At 38.5% G+C, this 25,542-nt stretch overlaps 1 protein-coding gene across 1 annotated transcript in view; it reads left to right on the forward strand.

The window, feature by feature from the left end:
• Positions 1-837: 837 nt before the first annotated feature.
• The window catches only part of mgat5b (alpha-1,6-mannosylglycoprotein 6-beta-N-acetylglucosaminyltransferase B), a 54,015-nt gene continuing 29,310 nt past the window's right edge, over positions 838-25,542 (forward strand). Inside the window, exons 1-6 of the mRNA XM_086063518.1 lie at positions 838-1,247; positions 5,776-5,888; positions 17,223-17,367; positions 20,334-20,443; positions 23,407-23,480; positions 24,486-24,653. Of these exons, the coding sequence (XP_085919644.1) occupies positions 1,186-1,247; positions 5,776-5,888; positions 17,223-17,367; positions 20,334-20,443; positions 23,407-23,480; positions 24,486-24,653 (672 nt within the window). The 5' untranslated portion in view covers positions 838-1,185. The remainder of the gene's footprint in view (positions 1,248-5,775; positions 5,889-17,222; positions 17,368-20,333; positions 20,444-23,406; positions 23,481-24,485; positions 24,654-25,542) is intronic.

Below are 25,542 nucleotides of genomic sequence, written 5' to 3' on the forward strand. Positions count from 1 at the left end.
GCAGGACTGAAAGTTGCAATGTGTGTTTTGGCCAGTAGGAGGCAGGGTTGGCCAGTTGCTATGTGGGTGCTCTCCAAGGTTCTACAACTGGTTACATTCATGTTGGTGAAATGCTGTTATCTGAGATGGTGCTGACGTGATAAATTTGGTATTTCTTTAATGATATCCATCCATCCATCAATCCATCCGATCCCAATTGGTCAAGGAACCTCCACAGTAATTGGCAATTCTCTCTCTCTCATTTTTTTTATTTTGTCCACAGTCGGATCAAGCCGACGTCTTAAGTTACAGATGAACTACTGTCGCCCCTAAATTGTAGCACTGCATGTACTGCAGCATGAGTGATAATGCACAGTGGCACTTTCAGAATTCACACGGCAAAGTTTGCTGATGAGCTATATGGCGCCGGCATGAATACTTGGCTCAGAGCCAACCCAAGGCATAAGGGAATTAAGCAACTGCTTAGGGCTCCATGACCACTAGGGGGACCCCAATAGCAGTAAACGATCAAGAGTTTTTATTTTTTTGTATATATATATATATATAATTAATTATAATTATTTGTATTTGGTTTATATTTGTCTAACAATACATCCGTAAGAAACTCACACAAGTTGTACTCATACTTCTACTATAAGTTGCAACATTTTTGTAACAATTTCAGTTTTTTTTGGTCACACAATATAGTTAATGTTGCTGTATGTATATTATTTAATTTAAAAAAAATACTTCCTTATCCATCATACTGTGGACTTTTTCTCATGGGGTCCAGTATATATATTCGCTTGCAGTCATGTTTTCCCTCATTTTCCAGGTGACTCGCAAGATGGCGCTCTCAGCCGGCTTCATCCAGTTTTTCCATTTCGCACCAGCCGTGTGTTGTTGTTCCTGCTCCCAACACATCGCTGTGTGTCCTGGAGCAACAGTACACGGGATGCAGGGCTGACATCAACACGTTGTGTCGCGTGAGGCTGATTAGCATCCTGATTAGCCACTGAGCCGCAGTACGCATCGGAGGGAGAAGTTGGAGTCCGGCGTGGTTTGGACGAGAGCAGAGAAGCGTGGAAGTTATGTTTTTGGTGACACTCTTCATTGCTGGCTGCCACTTGCTCGCTTTAAAGTTATGCGTTCGAGCCCCGTGCTCTGCCGCACACACCGCACGGTGAATGGACACGCGTGTGCACAATGATGAGCAGCGACATTTCCATTATGACGAGGAGATATCTTCTCACTTACAAACCATTCAGGTAAGCAAAGCTAACGTGCTAATTGCGTATTCCTTTTGGTGTGTGGGTGGTTTAATATTTGAAATCATACCAAACAAATTGATTTCTAAAGTACATACAGTAATGACATCTCAAAGGGACACATTTTACCAAGTGTTTTGTTTGTTTTTATGCAGAAAGATGACAAATGCACAAAGTACTAATATCTCTACTTTGCAGGAGTTTTGACTCTTTACATTATAAAACCGATTTTGGAACCCCCCAGTTATTAGTAGCTAATTTAACATTTATTTTGTCTGTCAATTCAAAAATATTACATGGGAATAAGCCTGAGTTAACAAAAGAGATCATCTTTGTCACAGTGTCAGTTAAAACTGCCCATTGTTATTACCCCAGCACATGTATTGGATCTCACTAGAATGTGTAGGTATTTCAAATAAGGCTCACTGTGACATTGATAAATGTCCCTAGAGCATCAGGCATTGCAGCAGGTAATCACTATTAGTCATTATTGTAAGGGAGTTTGAATGTCACAAGGCAGATGAGTTGATCACAACTGCCAAGACATTTATTGTGCGTTGTCTGAATTTCAGCTCCTGGGTTTTCACCTTTTGTCTGAGTAATTGGGAAAGATTGCTCATTCAACACTGCAAAAACGACTGTAGAAATGTTAAGAAAACAATATAGAAAAATAAGAAAATGATTACTTCAAATAAGCAAAATTATCTGCCAACAGAACAAGAAAATGTAACTTAAATTTACCTGTAAGATTTTGAAAAATAAGAAAAATAATACTCGGCCCATAGGAACCACTGCAGTCTGGAAAATAATATTTTCAGACTAAAAACAAGTAATGTCGACTTTTTTCAAGCTGTAATAAATAGAACTATTTTCTTAAAATACATGAGTATTTAAATTTTTTTAAACACTTGGATAAATGAGCCTGCGTGTCAAGCAGGGAGGTAACAGGTCCCACTTTCTTTGTCATGACCCAGCCAGGAATTGAACCCAGAACCTCCAAGTCTGAGAGTAGGCACTCTACCACTAGACTACTAAACTGGTACTGAAACAAGGAAAAATTATTGGTTTCATACTTATATATATTTTTTCCATTTAGCTTATTACTAGATTATGCTAAATCTTAAAATAAGAAAACGTATGAAACCCCAGTTCAGGGCCTTTGATGTGGGTTAATTGTCATCTTAAAATGTGGTAAATGCTTGTTTTAATCCTCACAGTACTTACAACTGGCTGTTAACACTCAATGCCAAGATTGCTTGATCAAATAAGATAATTAACTCATTCACTGACATCGACGGCTATAGACGTCAAAAATTCATTTAAACTATTTCTATTAGTTTAACATTTTTTTCCACCTTTGTTGACAAGAATATGAAAAAAAATATTGTACATTTAGACGAGATATAAAATTTATGATTGTGAAGTCATGCGATTAATTATAATTAAAAATGTAATCGCCTGACGCCCTAATTTTAATAATCTTTTCTTCTTTTGAAAAAATATTTTAAAAACGAAAAGAAAAGATTATTAAAAATTAGGTTTTTGAAAAAAGATTATTTAAAAAAAATATATATATATATAAGATTATTATAAATTAGGTCGTTAGACATTTTTAAAATTGTAATTAATCACATTACTTCAATAGTTAACTCATGATTAATCACAAATTTTATATCTGTTTTCTTTTTTTTTTTTTTGCATGCGTGCGTACGTGAGTGTGTGTGTGTGTATTCGTTAGTTTATATCTGTTCTAAATGTACAATAACAACTTTTTTCTAGGTTTTCATACTCTTGTTAAAAGTGGAATTTTTTTAACCCGTGGGCGTTATTTGTCCATTTTCTGGCTTTTTTTCTGTTTTTTTTTATCAAAGAAAAAGCATTTGAAAAAAATACACTAGGGACCTGACATTTTACCAGGATTGTTTAAAAATGTAGAAGTTCAAATTGGCGCCATGCTGTAATTTATAATTATTACCAAACAGGAGGGAGAGATTCACACTAAATTGTTGTAATAATGCCCGATTTTGGCTCATTGACTCCCATTATAAATCAGTTTTTGATATGCTGTAAACCTGATGTGTTATAATGCATTTTCCGTGATTACTGATGCAATCGCTTCTTTGACGAGTCATAAACATGAAAATAGAGGAATTTGTGTGTTGAGAGTGTTAACACAAAAATCCACTAGGTGGCGCCAAAGGCTAATAAATGAATACAAAATGCATGCATAAAAAAATTATATTGTTATGACTTATGGACTTGTTTGAGCCTCTAACTATGCCATATGAAATATTCAAATTATTATTTTATTTTATATATATATATACAGCATAGTTAGTCTTGCTATTAGCATAATACTGCTATTGTTGTCCATAGGGGGCATTAAAAAAATAAAAAATAATAAAAATTATATATGTGTAGATAGGTCTGATGCCACTGAACATTTTGAGCGGTTGAAAGTGAAAAAAATATTCATAAATGACTAAGTTATCTCACTTTAAAGGAAATGCCTGATTTTGGCAAAATTACAAGAGTTTTGAAAAATGCCAATGTGTAAAAACTGGGCATGCATAAAAAAATTATATTGTTATGACTTATGGACTTGTTTGAGCCTCTAACTATGCCATATGAAATATTCAAATTATTATTTTATTTTATATATATATACAGCATAGTTAGTCTTGCTATTAGCATAATACTGCTATTGTTGTCCATAGGGGGCATTAAAAAAATAAAAAATAATAAAAATTATATATGTGTAGATAGGTCTGATGCCACTGAACATTTTGAGCGGTTGAAAGTGAAAAAAATATTCATAAATGACTAAGTTATCTCACTTTAAAGGAAATGCCTGATTTTGGCAAAATTACAAGAGTTTTGAAAAATGCCAATGTGTAAAAACTGGGCATGCATAAAAAAATTATATTGTTATGACTTATGGACTTGTTTGAGCCTCTAACTATGCCATATGAAATATTCAAATTATTATTTTATTTTATATATATATACAGCATAGTTAGTCTTGCTATTAGCATAATACTGCTATTGTTGTCCATAGGGGGCATTAAAAAAATAAAAAATAATAAAAATTATATATGTGTAGATAGGTCTGATGCCACTGAACATTTTGAGCGGTTGAAAGTGAAAAAAATATTCATAAATGACTAAGTTATCTCACTTCAAAGGAAATGCCTGATTTTGGCAAAATTACAAGAGTTTTGAAAAATGCCATTGTGTAAAAACTGGGCATGCATAAAAAAATTATATTGTTATGACTTATGGACTTGTTTGAGCCTCTAACTATGTCATATGAAATATTCAAATTAGTCTTTTATTTTATATATATATACAGCATGGTTAGTCTTGCTATTAGCATAATACTGCTATTATTGTCCATAGGGGGCATTAAAAAAATAAAATAAAATAAAAACTATATATGTATAGATAGGTCTGATGCCACTGAACATTTTGAGCGGTTGAAAGTGAAAAAATATTCATAAATGACTAAGTTATCTCACTTCAAAGGAAATGCCCGATTTTGGCAAAATTACAAGAGTTTTGTGCTATTCAGAAGAATGCCATTGTGAAAAACTGGGCATGCATAAAAAAATTATATTGTTATGACTTATGGACTTATTCAAGCCTCTAAATATGTCATATGAAATATTCAAATTAGACCTTTATTTTACATATATATATATACACAGCATAGTTAATTTTGCTGTTAGCATAATACTGCTATTATTGTCCATAGAGGGCATTAAAAAAAATAATTTTTTTTAACTATATATTTATAGATAGGTCTGATGCCAGTGAACATTTTGAGCGGTTGAAAGTGAAAAAAATATTCACAAATGACTAAGTTATCACCCTTCAAAGGAAATGCCAGATTTTGGCAACAATTCCAAGAATTTAATCCAAAAAAAAATAACGCCCACGGGTTAAACTAACAGAAATAGTTAAAATGAATTTTTGACATCTAAAACCGTCAATGGCAGTGAATGAGTTAAGTAATAAATATCTTAAAATAAGCACAATGATCTTGCCTGACAATTTAATTTGAAGTAAAAATAACTTGTCAATCAAAAAAGGCAAATTTAGGTTAAATTTAAGAAATTATACCTTTGTTAAGATTTTAGTTTTTGCAGTGAAACCTCCATCTGAGTGTGTGCAGCCTGTCCCTGAGCTGTCACCATCATGCCATGTTTGCATTCAAGGAAGTGTACAGGTTATGGTGTACATTTGTGACAATCCTGCGGTTTAGAGTGCAAACCAGTTTTTTTGTGTTTCGGTGTAGGACGTAATTGGTACAAAAACCTGAGCTTGCACTCTCCCAAGTAACATGGCTCACTCAGCACAGTGTAATCATGTAATGGGGGCAGAGGGATGGGAAATTACACATTTGGGTCAATTGGTATGGTGTAAAAGTCTTACAATGAACGTAAAGTTTGACATGAAGCAAAATTGCATACATCCGTGTGTACATCTGTTTCTGTTGATTCTCTTGACTCGTCTTTTCTCCTTTTAGGATTTTCGTGGTAGGGGTTGGCTTCTTCAGTTTGTGCTTTCTAATGACCTCTCTCGGGGGCCAGTTCTCAGCCAAGCGACCCTCGGATTCCCCCTTCACCACGCGGGCAGAAGGTAGGCCTGCAGTTCTATGCCAGGGCTGTATATGGCCGTGCTCCACGCTGGTAATGGACAAGCAAGATCACGCTGAGAGCCGCATGGTGCTTCCTTGATTGCCGCACAGCAGGCTGGCAGACCGCCTTCGCTTTGTTCATCACAAATCCATCATGTTCGTCTCCTGTCAACGAGATCGGTTTCTCTCATTCATACTAAGAAATATGAGCAGAATCATTTTCACTTTCTGGATGACAAGAACGGAGGAAGGGAATCATGGAGGCAATCACGCTGAAAATTGCCCATTTTGACATATGCAGTGATTTATCAACAGGTTGAAAACTTTCAAATGAGATATGAGCTCAAATATTTTTTTTAGGCTGCCTTGCCTTACCTTACCTGTACAACTTTGCATAACAACTGACCGTGAGACTCCATGTATTCATGACCGTGTGATAGTGATTTTACATTCATGTTTTGACAAAAAGGACACTCTTTTTTTTTTCTTTTTTTTTTGCCAGGAGGAAAACCTTTTAAAACTTAGATGTAGGGTATTTCTATTATTTTTTGTGAAAGATGACTCAAGCGAATGCTTAGGGAAATAAATAAATACATAATACATACATAAATAAATAAAGCCTTGTTTGGTATCAGGAGAAATAAAACAAATCCCAGAAGGATACAAAAAATAAAAAAGCAAAACGTGGCACCTAGATTCTGAGCTAATCCTTTTCTCAGTCTCCATGGATACTGATACAATTCCCGTAGGCACAGTCATGGAGAAAATCTTCCCAGTAAAAGCAATGTTGGGAGCATCTCCTTCCATCATTTCCACTTGCAGGTATACATGGCCATTTTCCCCTGGGCTGTACTTTTGTACACATGAAGATACTAGATAAAAGCCAAATTAAAAAGAATAATCGATCCTGCCAAGACATTCAGTGGGTAAAGGATCTTCAGACAGAGGCAATTCATTTTGTTTAACTGGATGCTCTTAATGTTAGTAAAAATGTGCCGGTCTGGGTAAATTGCCATTTTTCTCATAACAATTAAAATTGATTTGTAGTGTTTTGGAAAAGAGCTCTTTTACTGCTCAACTAGCTTGTACTGTCATGAGACAACATTCAAGATTAGTCATTTTCATTCCATCCATCTAGCATACAGCATATCGTCGGCGTCGCTGTCTTGTGAAGAACACTTATGTCCATTTTTGTTATTTTTGACGTTTATGGGATGAAACTGAATGCAGACTTCACAAAAACATGAACAAAAATGGACATAAAAATGGACAGCGACGATATTTCAGCCAACTTGGAATGATGCATAACATTCAAATATTTGTGCCTTGGAAGCAAATCTATTCTTGCAAGACTTTCCATAGACATCTTTCTAAATCTTATTTACCGGTAAGTGTCACAGAGGATTCAAATAAGAAGTTGTATGTAAATTTTGTTTACCACAAGTAGGGCTGGGCGATTTTGCCTAAAAATAAAATCTCAAATTTTTAAACAAAAATTCGATTTACGATGTTCTTTCCTGATTTTATATTATTATTATTATTATTATTATTATTATTATTATTATTATTATTATTATTATTATTATTATTATTATTATTGTATATTTTTACATAAACCAAGAACTTAAAAAGTTTTGCTTTTATTTTATTAGTTAACAAAAGTAATGATATTTCTTCTCTTGGAATCAATGTGTAAAACTCCTACCTTGAATCAAATACTTCTGGAAATGTAAATCTATGTGTTGATAAAGTAGAAAAGTTTAACTTTTTTTTTTGTCAATTTTGTTTTAAAAGCTAAACAGTGCTACTTGTGTCCCTCAATATGTCACAAATAAACATCACATTTTGCTTTAATGTAGGAATTCGAGGTCTGAGCTTGTCATCCCCTCCAACTGTCTGATTTTACAAGTACAAGTACTGTTATGTAAATGGAGGTGGCTATTTTGCCATGACTGGCAAATTTCATTTTAGCGTTATTTGATTGGCCAGTCCCCGGAGTAAGAAAGTCTTGGCCTGCCGTAAATCGGCTATTTTACCGTGATTAGTCCGCTTCACCAAGTTCACCCTATCCTATAGATCTCCTTTCACTTTTCAATTTGTTTTGTCACTGAAAATAGGCTGTTATCAGCATTACCAGCCCACTATACTACATTTCTTAAGGATTTTATGTCGCAGACGACGCAGAGGCTGATAAGTGTCACGGACACGGCTAGTGAAAGTGAGCTTGTCTTTCATAGCGGTAAATGCTTGCAAGGCGAGTGCGTCTTGACGAGATAGCGTGCATGTTGCGACCACGCAGCAAATGTCTATAAGCAATCAGGATAAAAGATTTCCTCGCTCGTTCCGGCGATTAACCAATATTAGAGCCGTTCAGAGCAAAAATATCGCTAGCATTTGAATTGCCAGTCACGGCAAAATAACCACTGCCTAAACAAATGGTGTGGGGCAACTTGAGCAATATACTTGCGGCTAGGTAGCACTAGCACATACCTGGGTTCTCCCCTTTTCAGCAAGTGGTCAAATCGAGTCTTATTAGCGAGGCGCAACGTGTCCGCTTTGGTGATTGCTCTTATTGTGTCCCTTTCTTATCATACGTGCTTCCTTGTGTAAATGACTCCTCCACGGTAACATAGTAAACTGTTAGTTTGTTTTTAGCGGGAGTTTGTTTGCTGTTGTTGAGTTCCTCCCGTATGGAGTGTGTGAGGACACGACTGGCAGAGCTAAAGCTACGGAAGCCCATGGGGGCGAAAGTCGCGGTGGAACAAAAGGGGGAAAAAACATAAATGTTATAATTTTTTTTGTCTACAACAAAACACTCAAATTAATAAAAAAATAAATAATCGATTTATCGCCCAGTGCTAACCACAAGACTGACTGCAAAGGGGTACACGCTTCTGTATCACATTGACACGTTGCTGTTGACAATCTGCCATAACATTAAAATTGTTAGTGAGAAAGGAAACGGTTATCTTTCTAAGCACGTTGTCAGTGTTTCCGCTTTGTGCCTGTGCATATAAATGGCAACAGCACGAGCCATTTGGGGGAGTCGCTGCTCGCTTTTTGGTCCACTGTCTCACCTTTTTATCTGTGTCCGGCATGCTATTGACATGGTGTGTACTTCAGGTGGCTGATAGCAGCTGGCAGCTGACTTTTTTTGATTTATCCGTTCTTGATAATCCACACCTCTTGCTTTTTTTTTCTTCTTCTGAGAGATCTCACAGAGGCTTTTAAGTGGTTTGACCATTTAAATCCTATTGAATGAGTGTACATGGATGGGTGAATAATTGGTGCAGTGTCATTGAGTGTACTTTTTAAAGTGTAGTAAGCAGTGGAAGCTCCAGTGATGTGCACTTGGTCCTCGTGCATAAAACAATTCAAAGGTTCTTGCTCATTAATGAAGGCCTATATGCAGAGTTGTAGAAGAGTGGGTTGTAGACGACAGGAGAGCTGTCTGATTAATTTAGCACTCACGCGCTATAGTCAGGGGAAGGCTTGTTTGGCCTTTAGCTCATTAAAATCAGCCTTACTGCAGGCCATGGAACATCAGTCTATGTAAATCCTCACATGTACTTGGTGTGTGTGTGTGCGTGTTGGATGCGTGTCGGTGAAAGTGTCTTGGTAACCCTGGACGCACTTTCAGCACCTATTCAGCTCTGACGCAGAACATACGTACACACATATACATATACATACATACATGCATGCGTGCGTGCGTGCATTCACGCAGAAAATTATATTAAATACATGTTATATGGAACAGTGGAGGTCCACTGAACGGGAGTCAGTGTGAGAAATATGTCTCTCCATTTTCTGTTTCCCACAATTTTTTTCTGCTGTCCCTTAACCATTTTCATTTTTTTGTGTTTCTTTCACCAGATTCTTCTCTCACTTTAACATTTTTTTGTCAGACTTTCTTTTGTTTAAAACTATTTCCACTAGAAAGGAAGCTGCCAAATAGTACAACCTTGGTTTCATTGGACCGGAACACATTTTCCCAAATGTATTTTGGTGATTTTCTTTTATGGGCCAATAAAACCAAGGTTGAGGTTTGGGGCAATATTCATATACATCACCATATTGCACATAAGGTCAGTGAAGCTTGATGGTGGCAGCATCATGTTTTAAGGTTGTTTAGCAGTTGTTTATTTATTTTTACCTCGCCTTTTGAAAAGATGGGGAAAAAGATGTAGTTGTACAGTTTATAATTCACAATGGTGGAAAATCTTTTGAAATGATTTATCATAGTCTTATTTTTTATTTCACAAAAACATGGCATTTCAAACATTGGTGTGTAGGTCTTCTTTTTTTTTTTTTTTTAGCCCTCACTGTATTATTGTGCTTAGAAATTTTATTTAGTTTGTAAACCAGTTGGGACTTTCTCCTGCGCATTCGAAAATTTGAACATGATGAGTGCTTTTGAAAATATATTGATGAATGGATTTCAGGAAAGAGCAAAGTATGAGAAACACTTTTCAGTGTGATGTCATTCTAAAGGGACACAACTGACACATGGGTGGATGACAGCTGCATCCACTATTAAAATGCATGCGTTTCCTTTAATACATTCTTATGAAGGTACAAGCAACTAATGATGTGAAAAAGAAGAAGGGTGGCAGAGGGATACATTTTCTAGCAGAGTGTGACGCATTAAAGACAGCGACGTTTGATCCAAGCTATCTGAAAGCCTCCAGAGGTGTGCAGGCACTTTCTAATAAGCTCTTTGAAGACCACCTTCAGTATGTCCTTTTAACCTGAGAGTCTTAATGCAGCATTGCCTCAAAGGCTGATATGATACTTATCCTAGACAAAGTACACTAAATGGTTTGCATGTTAATGTCATACTCTCCAGCAACATTTTTTATTGCTATAACAAAAAAACAAAAACAAAAGCATATTTTGTCACATCGACATGTCTGTTAACACAGTGATGCCGATGATACTTCAGATTTTGCGACTCAGAAAAGCCCCCACAAAAATATCTGCAGCCCCCACTAGTCTTAATATGTTTTTTTTTTTTTTTGTTAATATTGCGTTAGCAGCAAAATCAAAAATGTTATCAGAAGGCGGCCATTTTGCCACTTGCTGTCGCGTGAAAATTACATCACAGTTGCTCAGGTCTCAGGTCACCAATCAACCAATCACAGCTCAGCTGAGCTGTGATTGGTTGAGCCCTGAGCAACTGTCATCTTCAGTTGCCAGCAAGTGTCAAAATGGCCCGCCTCCCTGAGATAGATAAAAACGGCTGGATTTTGCTGCATAACTCATATCCACAAATGTAATATTAATCAGAATGTCATGTTTAGACTAGTGAGGTCACATATAACATATTGTTGTCAAGAAATCTTTAAAAGGAACCCCGACTGTCATGACAAGTTTGCGCTATATTATTTATTTGGTTGTTACTAACATAACTATGAGATTCATTTTTCAAAAATCATTTCCAATTTAATACATTTTGTAGAAACTCAATTTGAACGTACGCCGCCATTGTTATTTACGTCGCAACGCATTCAGTGCGTAGTGACGTAGAATGGCGCCAGGCTCTCTGCCGAGCAATGTGAAATGCCTATCAAGAAAACAAATTAAGCCTTGTAGCGTTCCTAAAGAAACAACATGCAATCGGGAGAGTCACCCTCCCTCACACCGTGCTCTCGTCATTCACCAGACGCATTGAAGAGTTTTGATCGTCCCTTTAGGAAATCTCCGGAGGCTTACCTTGCCTTGTTTAAAGGAGTTTCACATTGCTCGGCAGAGAGCCTGCCGCCATTCTACGTCACTACGCACTGAATGCCTTGCGACGTAAATAACAATGGTGGCGTACGTCCAAATAAAGTTTCTACAAAATGTATTAACCCCTAAGCGGTATTGTGACCCGTTTTGGGCTTTTTGATGGTTCTGACCAAGCCATTTCAAAATGAAAGACTGCTTAAAGGTGGAGTCAACCCCCCAAAATTCTTTCAAATATGTGTTATGCAGCCCGTCTAGTCTAAATGCGGTTTCTGATTATCCATCCATCCATCAAACCATTTTCCTTACCGCTTATTCCTCACAAGGGTCGCAGGGTGCTGGAGCCTATCCCAGCTGGCATTCGGGCAGTAGTTGTACACCCTGAACTGTTTGCCAGCCAATCTAGGGTATTCTGATTAATATAACCGAATCCACTTGCTTTTATCCATCTCAGGGAGCGGCCATTTTGCCACTTGTTGTCGACTAAAAATGACATCACAGTTGCTCAGGTAACGACCAATCACAAGCCTAAACTGCAGTCTGCTATGAGTTTCAGCAAACAGGTGAGCTGCGATTGGTTGTTACCTGAGCAACTGTGTCTTTTTCAGTCAACACCAAGTTACAAAATGGCCGCCTCCTGAGATGGATTTTACAAGCACACAAGTACTTTGTCTTCTTTTTGTCATAAGTAGGAAGAAAAACAATTAAGACTGCACGTTGCCCTCCTTTGTTTATTGTCATGTTCTTTGAATATCTGTCACACTATTTTTCACCATCATGCGCACACCGGTGTTGTAGACACAAACCAGATCCGCTTTCATGATTTCAAATACCATTTCCAGCTGCAATGTACCACAAGCCTGAATTGTAGTAATTCCTGCATGTGTTGTCACACTAATTTGCTGTGCACAGCTTTGTGGCATCACTTAATGTCTCTTCCATCCTGACACCAATTTTTGCCTGTTTGCCTTGAATGTCTTGGGCTGCAGGTCTGAGAACGCTAAGTGTCGGTTCAAATTTGTGCACACACAGTGTTGATGTAAGTTGTTTAAATTGTCTCCCGAAGACACCAGTGGGAAATGAACAACTTAATTGCAACGGTTTCTGTAAATTTGCTGCAGAACACTTATTTGCAAAGGGTGACCATGAAGAAGGAATCCCAATTCTGCAAGTCTGAAAGTGTGGCGCAAATCTATTTCCTATTTTTAGCTATAAAATAAATGTCATCAATTGAATCATTTTATGTAATTAAATAAGTGATTTCTCATCCGCCATTCCAACAATGTTGATCAAATGTTGTTTGGTTGAGCTGAAAGTGGGTCAGGAAGTCAAATCTTGGTTCAGGTAACATTTGCAATTCTTCTATATGTATTTTGCATGCATGAAATACTTATTTTGCAATGGAAGCAGGAAATATGTTTATGCAAATGATCATCCTATTGTCCTGGTTTGGCACAATGAGAGCACTGAGAACATAAAAGAGAATGAAACCCATAATAACTCATATCCTCATTGTTTGCTGCGGCGCTGCTGTGAAATGTGTTGTGCTTTAATAGCCTCAAGTTTTATCAGCTGAGCTTTGTGTCTGGATATTTTTTTTCTTTTTCTTTCTCTTTTTTCAAGATAATGAATCTTACTGCAGCCAGCAAGTGACAATATGATTTTAATTCCGGTGTGGCTTCTAATAAAATGCAACAAAACAATAATGCCGACTTACATTGGCAGACAACCCTAGCTTTTGATTGAAGCTATTTAAATAGTAGAGCTTGTTTTAATTTTCAAGCTGTCAGACAGAATAAGAGGCTGGAGTTGCACAGAGGAATGAGGGACAGTCATTCTCCGCTCTGCTGGCGTCTCCATCCGGCATCCCCCCCACATCTCAATCAGCCTCGTCTGTAATGAATCTTTAAATTAGAAGTGAGTGAAATCACAATTACAACAAGAGGTTTAGTTTGTGTGTGTGTGTGTTAAGCTGGTCTCCTGATGAGACGGAATCTTCGAATGACTTACAATCAGACGTTCTGTGGCGTTACTTACTTCAAATGGCGTTGTTTTGTGATGTTAACCTGCTGTTCAAATGTTGCAGATTCTTCTGAACTTCGACAGTTCAACGGCAAAATGTTGATTAAAAATGATGAATTTAAACAGATGTGATTAAAAGTGAACTTAATAATATGCACCACTGCAAAAACATCTGTTAAATTAGCACCTCTTTGACAGGATTGCAATGAAGTATAGTATACAGTAATTCCACTTGATGGTGTGCGCTGTGGGCTCAGTTTAGTTTTAATTTTGGGCGTAATTCCCACAGTTGGTCACAAGATGGCGGCAGACTATTGTTACACTGTAAAAGTTAAGGAAGAAGAGTGAAAGTTTTTTTTTTTTATATGTCAAATCCTCTGTAAACCTGCTTTTTAGGCCTACAGAAAGTGATGGCTGTAGGTTCATTTTATAATCGTTGGACATGATTATATTATATTGTGACATGTTAAGTTTCTTAATTGGGAAGAAATGGGCCAGCTATCGGTTCACTGTAACACTGTTTATATAATGTTTTTGTCTTGTCATTTGCTCTGGCTCTCTCTCTCTCTCATATTGACAGTTCCGAGCTTACATCAAGTGAAAATGGCGGTCTAATGCTGCTTCCACCAGGAAGTGTGCACGGGAACGCCCCTTTGAACTTGGAGATACGAGTTGCGAAGTTGCGAAAAATGACCCCGACATTCAATCTGATGTCGCTCAACAATATAAAGACACAGACCGTGAATAGTAAAACATAATTTAGACAATTATAAACATTCAATTAAAAATTTTAATTTCATTTAAAAAATAAATAAATAAATGAAAAGGGACAGAAAGTAAAACTTATATCTGCCCCTATCATACATCTAACATCTTTATGTCTTTATTTATTATGACATTAATTGAGTTATTCAAAGTAAGTAACTTCACATAACAAAACATAATTTGGACTTACTGTGAGAACAATTTATTGTAATCAGCCGTTTTTGTTTACAGTTGCCTTGAACGCTTTGATGTCGGAAGTGGAAAAATCAGAGTGGGATCAATCTGACTTCCCACCTTCTTCCAATGCAGCGCTCATTGAAAAACATTGGACTTTGGATCGTTGCAATTTGATTTGTAAGGATGAAAAGGTGATAAAATGTCATTTGACTACTATATTTGTATGCTAGTCGCGGGCAAAAGCAATACAATACGTGGTTTGTTTTCATTGTGTAAGATGCGGAAATATCAGAAATGCCCGGATGTTCAGAATTGTTAATATGTTTTAAAATGTTTGTATTAAAAAGTGTATTTGAAGTCCTACAAATAAGTGCTGTTGATGCTGTGAAAACATGCTTAAGGAGTGCGTAAATGTCCATATTGGATGTTGTGGTTTGGAACACAATGGTTTTACTGACATTTATTACTTTTGTCTAGTCAGAATATTTGTTACTTGTAGTGGTCCGAAAGTTGTGGCTAGTCGGTGTTTATGGCATGCATCCATATTTTGCATTCTATTAAGTTACCAGGCGGCCGTCTAATATAGGAAGTTGTGTTGATGGCACTGTGGCACTGCTGCTATGGAGTCGTTAGAGGAGATTAGCTTCCGCTTTTTAAGCTCTTTATTAATCAGCAGATGAGGAATCACACAGGGGAGGCTTTACATTGGCACAAAAATCTCAAGCCACCGTGTGTTTTTGTTAAGGAACACAATGTTTCCCAGGAGGTGGAAGGGAGCGAGTGAACGGTGGCCTAATGAACACTGGATTGCAAACATACGCTATATAAGGCCCAGTTCTAAAAATGTACTGTGTAGGAAGGGTGTTTGGTCTCGGTAATGGTGATTTATGAGAAGTATTACTGTGAAGAATTGTGAGTTCTCCTTCCCACACTTGAGCCCAGAGGCTTTTAGATTTACTGCAGCACTGCAGCTCAGAGACCAACAATATCTGGAATCCTTCTCGGGGAGCCACAGTCTCGTATTTAAAGTTGGAGTCACTATTCCGTGAAATAATTGTGCACTACATGGTGGAAGATACTGGAAGCGCGCCACAATCAGCACAATGTTAGGCAGTACAACATCGTGTATTTTAGCATGCAGAACTCAAGTCCTATTTAAGATCTCGTCCCTTTTGCCGTTTGGCTTCATTCTTTCTACTCATGCGGAATGTTAAACTGCTGCTGTCTGAACAAGAATCCCCATCTTTCTATGGAAGTGAACAGTTGTTGTCAAACTGTTGAATTATTGAAAGGAGGCTTTCCGTTGGCCTATTTGACGGCATCTATTCCAGCAATGATTGAAGGTGTGAGTAAAAGGAGAGAGAAATATTTACAGTCTCCCCAAAACACTATTCGCTTCGCAACTTTTACACTGATGCAAGAGATTTTTGTGTTTTGGTGATTTTTCTGTTTACTGGAGATGCAACGTGACTTCCCTCCGAGGGTGGTGTGCCAACAAAATCCATGTGTTGTAGTTTTAAAAACCTAATGCAAACTGAAGGTTAGAATCTTTTGTCACATGTTAGGCGACCCTGATCTGGAAGTGAAGTTTGTACATATACGTGCCATTCCCTCCAATATTGCAAAAACATGCTTCTTTGCTCTGAAAACTCAATTGGTTTGAATCTGAGTGTGGATGGTCGTTTGTCTGCATGTGCCTTGCAAATGAAGGAAAGCCAATTCAGAATGTTCCTCACCTCTCTCCAGTCAGCCGGGGTAGGCCTCATCACACCTGTCACCCTAATTAGGAAAAGACATGTGGATTGATTAACTTACATTACTTTATGATGTTTTTCTTTATGTGCTTTTTGTAGCATTATTTCTGATTTCACTTTGAATGATGACTTTTATAAAAAAAAGGTTATGGGCAAAACCATCAACTCGATCAGGCAACTATATTTTAAGTGTGCTTTCATCAATGGGAGTGCATGCAAAAATTCTGCTAATTTCTGGTGGGATACGCTGTGGCCGTCTGCTAGATCTAATTTGTAATTTCTTCGCTGCAAGGATGCTCCCCCGCGTGACTACTGACGCTATCGTGTGTTAATTAGCGTTTAGAGCTTAGTACGATCAAACATCAGTGCGGGGGTCGGACCTCGACACATCGCAATGCAGTCTTTTGACCTTATTGTCTGCTGCTGTAGGCCAATAAATTCACAAGGTGTTTGCTAACAGCATAAGACCACCACTCGGGTCATTAATTATTTGAGTCGAGCAAGAAAACAAAACCAATGCTGTCAGAATAAATTGCTGATTCTGCCTTTTCACCTCTTCTGTTTGAATGCTGGCTCCCTGTGAGCTGCTTATTTAATAATGAAGGACAGTGTGTGTGTGTGTGGGGGGGGGGGGGGGGTGCTCTGTAATACTTACCATAGAGTAGCTGTGGAAAATACAAGACTGGCCTTGGTGTGTTTTAGCTGGAGTGATGAGAGAAATTAATTTAATTTAAATCAGTAGCATGCATTTTATTTTTTTGTTTTTGTGTGTGTGTTATTACTGGAGTTTTAAAGGCAGAGGTACTAAATGTCATTAAACATATTCCTTGGATTTCATTCCCCTTTAATTATGATTTTGCTATGTGTCATTTTCTTCTTCTTGCTTTTTAGTATTTGGTGGTCAAGAATCTCGCGGTGTGCTCAGGAAAATCAGTGACATGCTGGAAGTCATTCTGAAGCGGATGGACACTCTGTCTAGACTGGGTAACAGCACTGAAACCCACAAGTTGGATGAGCTAGCCTCCGTCCTTGACAGGTGCACCGATCATGTCTGCTTTACTGTTTCAGTCTCAGCTGTACAAGCGTTGTACTTATCTCTTAGGAGCAAATATTTGTTTTCTTTCCTGGCAGCTTTTAAGAGCCTGTACTGTCGCTATTTGATGGCGACAGGTGATTCCACATTGAAAAGATGGGGAGTCAATAGGCAATTCTTAAGATATTGTAAGGGAAGCTAATACAGAAATAACAACATGTTTAATTTGAATAACTGCAACAAATATAACAAATTCAAAATGTAATACAGGCATTCCTAAATTCTTATAATGGTTGTAAATTCGTCAATACAACTATTGCTTAGTGGTTGTGATATTTTTGTGTTAAATCATACTGTAGCTCATATTGGACCAATAGTCAGTGGTGGGCAATTTACAAAATGTTGCCGGTTGATCAATCATTACTCGTCAGCACCGTGGGCACCCTGTGTCATCGTCAGTCTGTCATTTTTATTTATTTTTATTTTTTTTAAAGCTGAACCAAACTGTAATTGTCAGTCTGTCGTGTTATTTTAATCACGCTTCCATCATCACAGTTTGTCACAACTCATTTAGGATTGAAAGAGGAGGGCATTTCATAAGTGCCTGTTTTGCTGACGAATGACAGACGAGCAACATTTAGTAAATTGCCCACCTTTGTCGATAGATCTTCTTGTCCTGCTATTACTACTACAATCAATATTTGAAATCGTCTCTTTGACTCAAACATTCAATAAATAAACTAAATATAACATACAGTGTGCGCATTGTAATCCAGGAGTCGATAAATCCAAGGTAATAAAAGACTATTACATGACATAATGTCTCTCTCTCTCTGTCTCGCTCTCTCGCTCTCATCTCATCACCCAAACCTGAAGTAATTGTTTACCAAATATTGTTGAAATAAACAATGCCAGTACAACGGAATAAGTCATCGCTTCCGACGAGTGTTATCAGCGTTGTCTACAAATAAACATTCCAAAATATTACACCTTTGTATATATTTTGAAACCGTATGGCTCATTTTGCATATGGAACATTTCTACATTTTAAACTGTAATTTGAAAGGATTTTTTGCCGCTTTCTTGTGTTATTTCCAGCTAAAAGATGCCCATTCATCAAGTAAAAATAACTTCAACTCTGATACACGTGAACACAAGGCAGTCAAAGACAACAATCTAAGAGTATTGGTCTTTAACGAAGCGCTGGAGCTTCCAGCCCAGATTTGAGTGTGGTTGCCACAGCAACAGACCTCTCATTCTTGAATCTACTCATGGGTTGGAGTAAAAGTGGCTCTCTCCTCTTTCTGTACTGGCCATTTCCATCATGCTCCCATTCATTTATTTATTTATTTTTTTAATTTGCCTTAATGCCACACTTGCACACAATTGCATAATCACCTCTTATTGGGAGTACATTGTACAGTCGTAACGATTCAGGTGACCTGGAATGACCCAAAAGCTGGACGGTTGCTTTTTTAGAAGCCCGCAGGAAAACATTTAATGAATTCCGAATTCTGCCTCTCACACAGCAACATTGGCGTGGCTCAACAATCGTCCTCAACATAATCATAACTATCACGTTTATGAGTGTGAGAAGTTGCAATTGAATCCTGTTTTTATTGAAGTATACTGCACACAGACTAGACTAACAATTCTATCCAAAATACTTAATGGCTTTCATTCAGTAGATTTCAAATAAGCATTTAATTGGCCCCCTTATAGACTAAATTGGAAATGTTAGAGTGGCAAAGCCACCAATTTGGTGGTTCTAATTTTCGGAATGATTGTAATGCCAGCCTCCATTTATTCTGACGAAGCTGGTTAATAAACGGCGACCCCAGAGACACAGCTGTTGTGCTGCTGCATTATCGCTTCCACTGCGTGTGTGTGTGCACTTTACTGTCCCTGTCATGCGTGTGTCTGCATTAATGGAGTTTCATTTCTGCTAATCTGTTGATCGAAAGGATAAACGCCAATGTTTTCCTAAAATGTCTTCCTGGAATAGTAAGGAACAATTAAACTTTTGCTCGGTTTGAATGTAGTTATGTAAATGAGCTCAGCGCCCACAGAACCCAACAGTACCACCGTTCCATTACTTTGAATCGATTTTCAGAGAGAAGCAAAGCAAGGGAGCTCATTAAAAAGAACTCTTTAAAAGTAGAAGAGCCATGTTTAGACAATTTATCGCTTGTTGCGCGTAGCGTGTGAAAAAGTGAGGATAGCCACAGGAAACTATGCACTAAGGTCTTAGTGTTGTAGTGTGTAATGACAAATTCTCAAAAAAAAAATCATTGTTCTAATCAAGAAGAAAACTGTGCATCAAATTCATATAAAAGCAAATAAAATGTAGATATTTTAAGAAAGATGCATTATGATGATGACAGAAAAAAAATTCAATTATTTACTAGTTGCTCCTTTTTAAATATGTTGTTTGTCTGTTAGTACATTGACATGTATGAATCATTCAAGCGCATACATTTGATCACAAATTGTGTGTGTGGCTGAAAAGGTTTGTGGTATTTATTAATACTTTAGTACTCCCACTCTTCCACATGTTAAAAATGTAAGAGCACATTTTACATTATCTAGGCCAAGATTCACAAAAGCCAGTTAGTTCTGTTTGTTAGAATTTACTGTGGTAATGAAAAAGTCATTTGCTAATGAAAACGCCTGACAAATTGTTTTTAAGTGTTATTAATTACACAATTATGCATGTCTTTTGATATCCCCACTTTAATATTGCAAATACAGTCTGTGCTCATGTATGCATCGATGAATCTTCAGATCGGTTACAGACACATTTTGTGTATTATGCTTAACGATTATGGGATCTGTTCAATAAACTTTTTAAATTCATAATGTTGAAAATAATCAGGATGAAGCCAAATGTATTTGGAGTCTTACTTGAAGCATGTCATTTTTGCTCAGTAATTATTATGGAATATTACATGTGATTGCACGTGTGTCAGAATTCAGCCGATAGGTCTGGTGGAACGGATCCAGGCCATAGCCCAGAACATGTCGGACATGGCAGGGAGGGTGGAGCAGATTCTACAGCGCAGCATCGCAAGCAAAAGAGGTGAGATTGACATCCGAGCATACTCACGCAAACACATACGTACACCTGTCCGGCTCTCCCACACCTTGAGAATGTCAAATAAAGCTGTAGCCCTTCATATGAATCCCACACGTCCTTTTCAAATACTTGCAATTTGGAAAACGCTTTCCTCTCCGTCTCCGCCCACGCAAGCCAAACTGTCATGTCTGAATGTTCTTGAATGCACAATTTATGAGTAACTTGCACTTGCTGGTTGAGCTCACAAAACATGACAGGCGTTATTCACGACACATTGCCCATTTAAATGGCGAACCCTTCATTTATGTCATGCTGTAACTGGAAGCACTCAGGTGATGCACACAGCACAATCTCCAGTGTTACAGCGTTACTACACTGAAGCGGGATATTTACATCACGATGATAAATGACCTCCAAGCTAATGCGACGTGGCTCTGTCAGCGTTTTCATTAGCTGTCACTTTCAATTTCTGCATCGGATACAACGTAAAATCACCTTTTAATTCACGCTGCTCGTTGTGACAGCAAGCCAACATGCTGTCTCGTTAATGTGTCGTAATGTCTGACACCATTTAAATGAGTTTGATCCAAGTGCAGTGTTACAGAAAGTTTCTTTTTGAGTCATGCCGCTATCATGCTAATAAGACCTTGTGACTGATGAGGCACTGTATGGGGGGAGAGGCTGCAACTGCTCCCCTTAATTGGGCTCACCAGTGCTGGGGCTTTGAGGAGAAGGATGGATGGAGACGGAAGGAGGTGCAGAGAGATAAAGATGGAGTGAATTAAGTGAGAAGGGAACAGAAAAAAAAAGAGGACACTGCAAAGGCGGCTAAGGGATAATAAACGCTGACATGGTCATTAAGCACATGAGCCATGTAAGGCCAATAACTGGTATGAGCCTGCTAGCTGCTCATATTACCTCATTTGCCTATGTTGAAAAACAAGTAGAACTACATGTACAGGCCAAAATATGAAGTCCACATACGCAAGGCTACGCCAATTACTACAGATTTATTATTTGGAGTTAGCTACCAAGCTAGCAACCCGGTGAGCAGGAGCAGCGGGGGTAACGCGCAAGACTGGCTAGCAAGAAGACGCTGTAGCGGCTAACAAAAGCAGCTAGCCGAATAAGCTAGCAAGAGCATAGCAGAGTGAGACAGCGGTGAGAGTCCGAATCACGGGTGACGAGACTCAGCGATGACCACCTGCAGGCTCCAGCTGTGGAAGGTAAGCGGCGGTCGACCCATTGGGTCCGACATTTGCTGCAAGCACCACCAGAGGCTAACTATGTTGGTGAAGTTCTTCTCCTTCGGGTGTCTGTAGCAGAAAGATGGCAGCGAAACATGTCAGCCAGGAGGTTAATTTTTTTTAATCTTGTCTACAAATTGATATCGTCTTGTGGTTTTTCTTTTTTAAGACAAAAAAAGGTTGTGCTTTACCTTGGCTAGTTGTAACGACTACGCCCTCCCTCACATTACCATATATTTGAGGTGTCAGAACAAATACAGCGAACAATGAGAAAACACAATATCGAGGTACAATAATTAAGCCACGCAAAAAACTAAGGCAGGAATTAGTGTATACAAAGACAATATACATCCAGACAATAAGTGCAATGCAATGTCATATATGAAATACCCTGCAAAACCTGCAATAAAACCTTTGTTGGGGAAACATTAGAAAAAAAGAACACCAAAAGGAATGTGACAAACAAACAGCAACACATTACACTAGAGCAGAAAAGGAAAGGGCCACACAAGAAAACCTAAAATCCGCCATATCAGATCACTGCAAACGAGAAAACCACATCATAGACTGGGACAAAGCTAGCATCATTGGAACATAATAACAAAAATACCAAAGATGGATGAAAGAAGTAATAGAAATCAGGAAACGGGGACCGGACACACTAAACAGGCCCGAAGAAACTTTTCAACTTTCCCACACATGGGATCCACTTCTCTGGAGATCATCGAGCGACGGAGGGCGTAGTGGCGGAGGCGGCATGTGACGCTCCACGCCGGCTCCGCCTAGGAACATAAGCTGATAAGACACGTCACAACTGTCAATTTGACATCTTTTGATGAAGGCGGCAGTCGTCACCGAAACTAGTCAAGGTAAAGCACAACCTTTTTTTGTCTTAAAAAAGAAAAAACACAAGATGTCAGCCTCCTGTAAGTCACACCGCGACCTATGTAACACAATTAGCGATTACTAAACCTACGATTATATTTAAAAAACGATATATTGATGTGTTCACCACTAGATGACACTAAATAAGAGACACTGTCCAGTTAAGGAACTTTTAACAGCATTAATTGTCATACAAGTATCAAGAGAAGCAACTATTGAAACACTCTTTAAACACGCTTTTAACTTGAATAAAAATTCGATTTTGGCTACTTGGAGGCCTTTGTATGTTTCACACAAGTGTTCATACTGTTTATGCAAAATTCAGCCATTTAGTTGCTAGCTAGTGGGGGAACCTCCGTGTAAACAGAGAGCAGTACAGCTTCATTCACTCCTCCTCAAATACCTGTCACAGAAGATGCTAACATCAGCGAAAGTTGGGGTGCGATGCCTGAAAGCTGGAAATGGGGCAAAAAGCCAGTAAGAGTACTAACCATCGCTTAACGGATAAAGAAAAGTTCTGCTCAGTCATCCGTAAGACTGCTGATGTTCAACGGGCATGACGCCGAAAGACTCTGTAACGCTGAATGTAATGAGTTGGAGTCTTTCCGCTTTGAATGCGAAGGCCCCTTACTTCTGCGGGATATTCTTCTTGGTCTCTTCTCACTTTACCTTTTTTTTTTCTTACCACATCCCTTTCAGTAAATGTGTCACACAAAGCCAAAGGAAAAAGCAAAAACACAGTTAAATCCTTTGACGCTGGCTGAAATGAGGTCGAGAGAGATGTGGCGTGTGTGCGTACAGGCTCTGATAACCACCCACTTTTCTTGTCTCCAGCTCGGGAAGGAACATTCGGACAATGTGACATTCCTAAAGACCCTCATTATCCTGACTGCCCCAGCAAGATGGATGTAAGTTTGCCTAGAGTGTAGATTCCTAAACTGGTTGGCACACAGAAAAACACTTTTTTTCCCCCCCTGTCCGTCTCGGTGCGGCCAAGATTTAGTTTAATGCGATCTGAGATGAACACTCCTTGTGGAGTTCTGGGTTGTCAAGATTGACACATTTCAAGGGGCAATAGGTTCCAAATAGCCTGTGGCTGTAGCTACTGATTCAGCTTTTCTCAAACAGCAGTCGTGCTGACATACATACTATGCAATAAAAGCCTTACATTTCACAGTTGTAATTACATGCGGTAACTTACGACTGCACAAAACACACACATACAAAATATGAACTCTCCCAAAGAGCTGCTGTAGCCCAAAACTATTGTCTAGTGTCTGAACTGAACATCACTCACTAGGCCGTGCCCATTACAACACATGAATATTACAGTACATACAGTCATTACGCTTTATGAAAGGAGTTTTGCCCCTTTCAGTGTCTTTTGTTTTATTGTTTTTACACAGCACAGTGGTATTGTTCTTCTTTCAAAACATGGTGTTTTGGGGGGGGACTGGAATGGGTTAATGACATTTCAATTAATTTTAAGGGGGGGATTTATTACTTATATGAATAAATTATGTTGGAACAAATGGAACAAATTGAGGTCAATAATCAACACGGTAATACTGTCACACATGAAAGTGCAAACTTGGCAAATATTTGCAAGGTGTCACTATGGAATTTTAATTCAACTGTTTAGGGAATTGATGGCAGGAGGGAAGAAGCTGCTGGAATGTCCACTGGTTGTAATGTGCATAGTTTAATTGTGCCTACATGAGGGATGAAGCTGGAAGAGGTGGTGACCAGGATGTGGAGGGTCAGAGAGAATTTTGCCTGAACTTGTCAAGAGTAGGCGTAGCCCTCTGTTCCTTGAGAATTTGAGCCTTTGCATGTTTGCCGTTCTTGTCACTTTTTCCCCAAAATAAGCCAGTTCTCTAATACATTTTCAAATATTTTTATGTGTGCTCCAGTGGATGCGTGCTCGGTGGACCTCTGACCCGTGCTATGGTTTTTATGGAGTAGACGGCTCGGACTGCTCCTTTCTCATCTACCTGAGCGAGGTGGAGTGGTTCTGCCCCCCGCTGGCCTGGAGGAACCAGACTGCGACGCCCACCTTGAAGCCTCCACCCAGAAAACAAGTATGGAACAAAGCACCGATGTACAGGGATACAATTTATGACCCCTGCAAAGTCTTTGTCTTGGAAAGCATAAGCAATTGGGAACAGCGCTGCCAGTGTGAGAGCTGTCGGGAGCGAATATTTCAAAATGACAAGGAAAATTAAGTAGAGCAGAATACTAAACATCTAGCTGTTCTTCTACATTTGGACATTTGGGCCTGTGCCTGTTTCTGCAGCATGCTTTTAAATGATTGAGGTCAAGCCAAGCATTTATCACTTTTTAAATCAATCCATAGCTTTAATTTATGATCAACAACACCCCGGCAGGTCGAATGTGCGGCACAGCATCTTACCGGAAAGCACTAGCTGTCATTCCCTGGTGTCATTTCATCTCCATTGTCACCACTACCAAATGATGCATTTCAAGTGCAATTATTGCTAAAGGTCCAGCTCCCTGTTTAGCCTCTCCTCTCACATGAACGTTTGTCTCCTGAGGATTGGGTCGCCTCCGCAATGAATCCTGATGTCGAGTCAGTCTGCAGCCCTCCGTTTTGCACACGACTGTATTTGCAGGCTCAACTCAGTTCGATGCCTCCCTTGGGTTCTCTGCATGTGGATGTGCTATACACACGTTGCCCTTGAGAGTTACCTTTATTGTGACAGTACAGGAGAGCCATGCATATAGTGTTGGGTGGTGTAGTGTTAATTTCGTCAACGAAAACTAAACAAAAATCATTTTTCACCAGACTAAAACTAGACTAGACAAAAAGCTTCATTAATAAACAATACCTGGGACTAAATCAGTATAGATGTACTTCACTTAATAAAAACAGGACTAAAATATATGGACATTTTAGTTTATGAACAAAAACAAGACGAAAATTATTTGATTTAGTAAAATCTTGTCTCT

This window comes from Leptonotus elevatus, chromosome 1, assembly GCF_054856555.1.
Source record: "Leptonotus elevatus isolate MCC_2025b chromosome 1, RoL_Lele_1.0, whole genome shotgun sequence".
Classification (NCBI taxonomy): domain Eukaryota; kingdom Metazoa; phylum Chordata; class Actinopteri; order Syngnathiformes; family Syngnathidae; genus Leptonotus; species Leptonotus elevatus.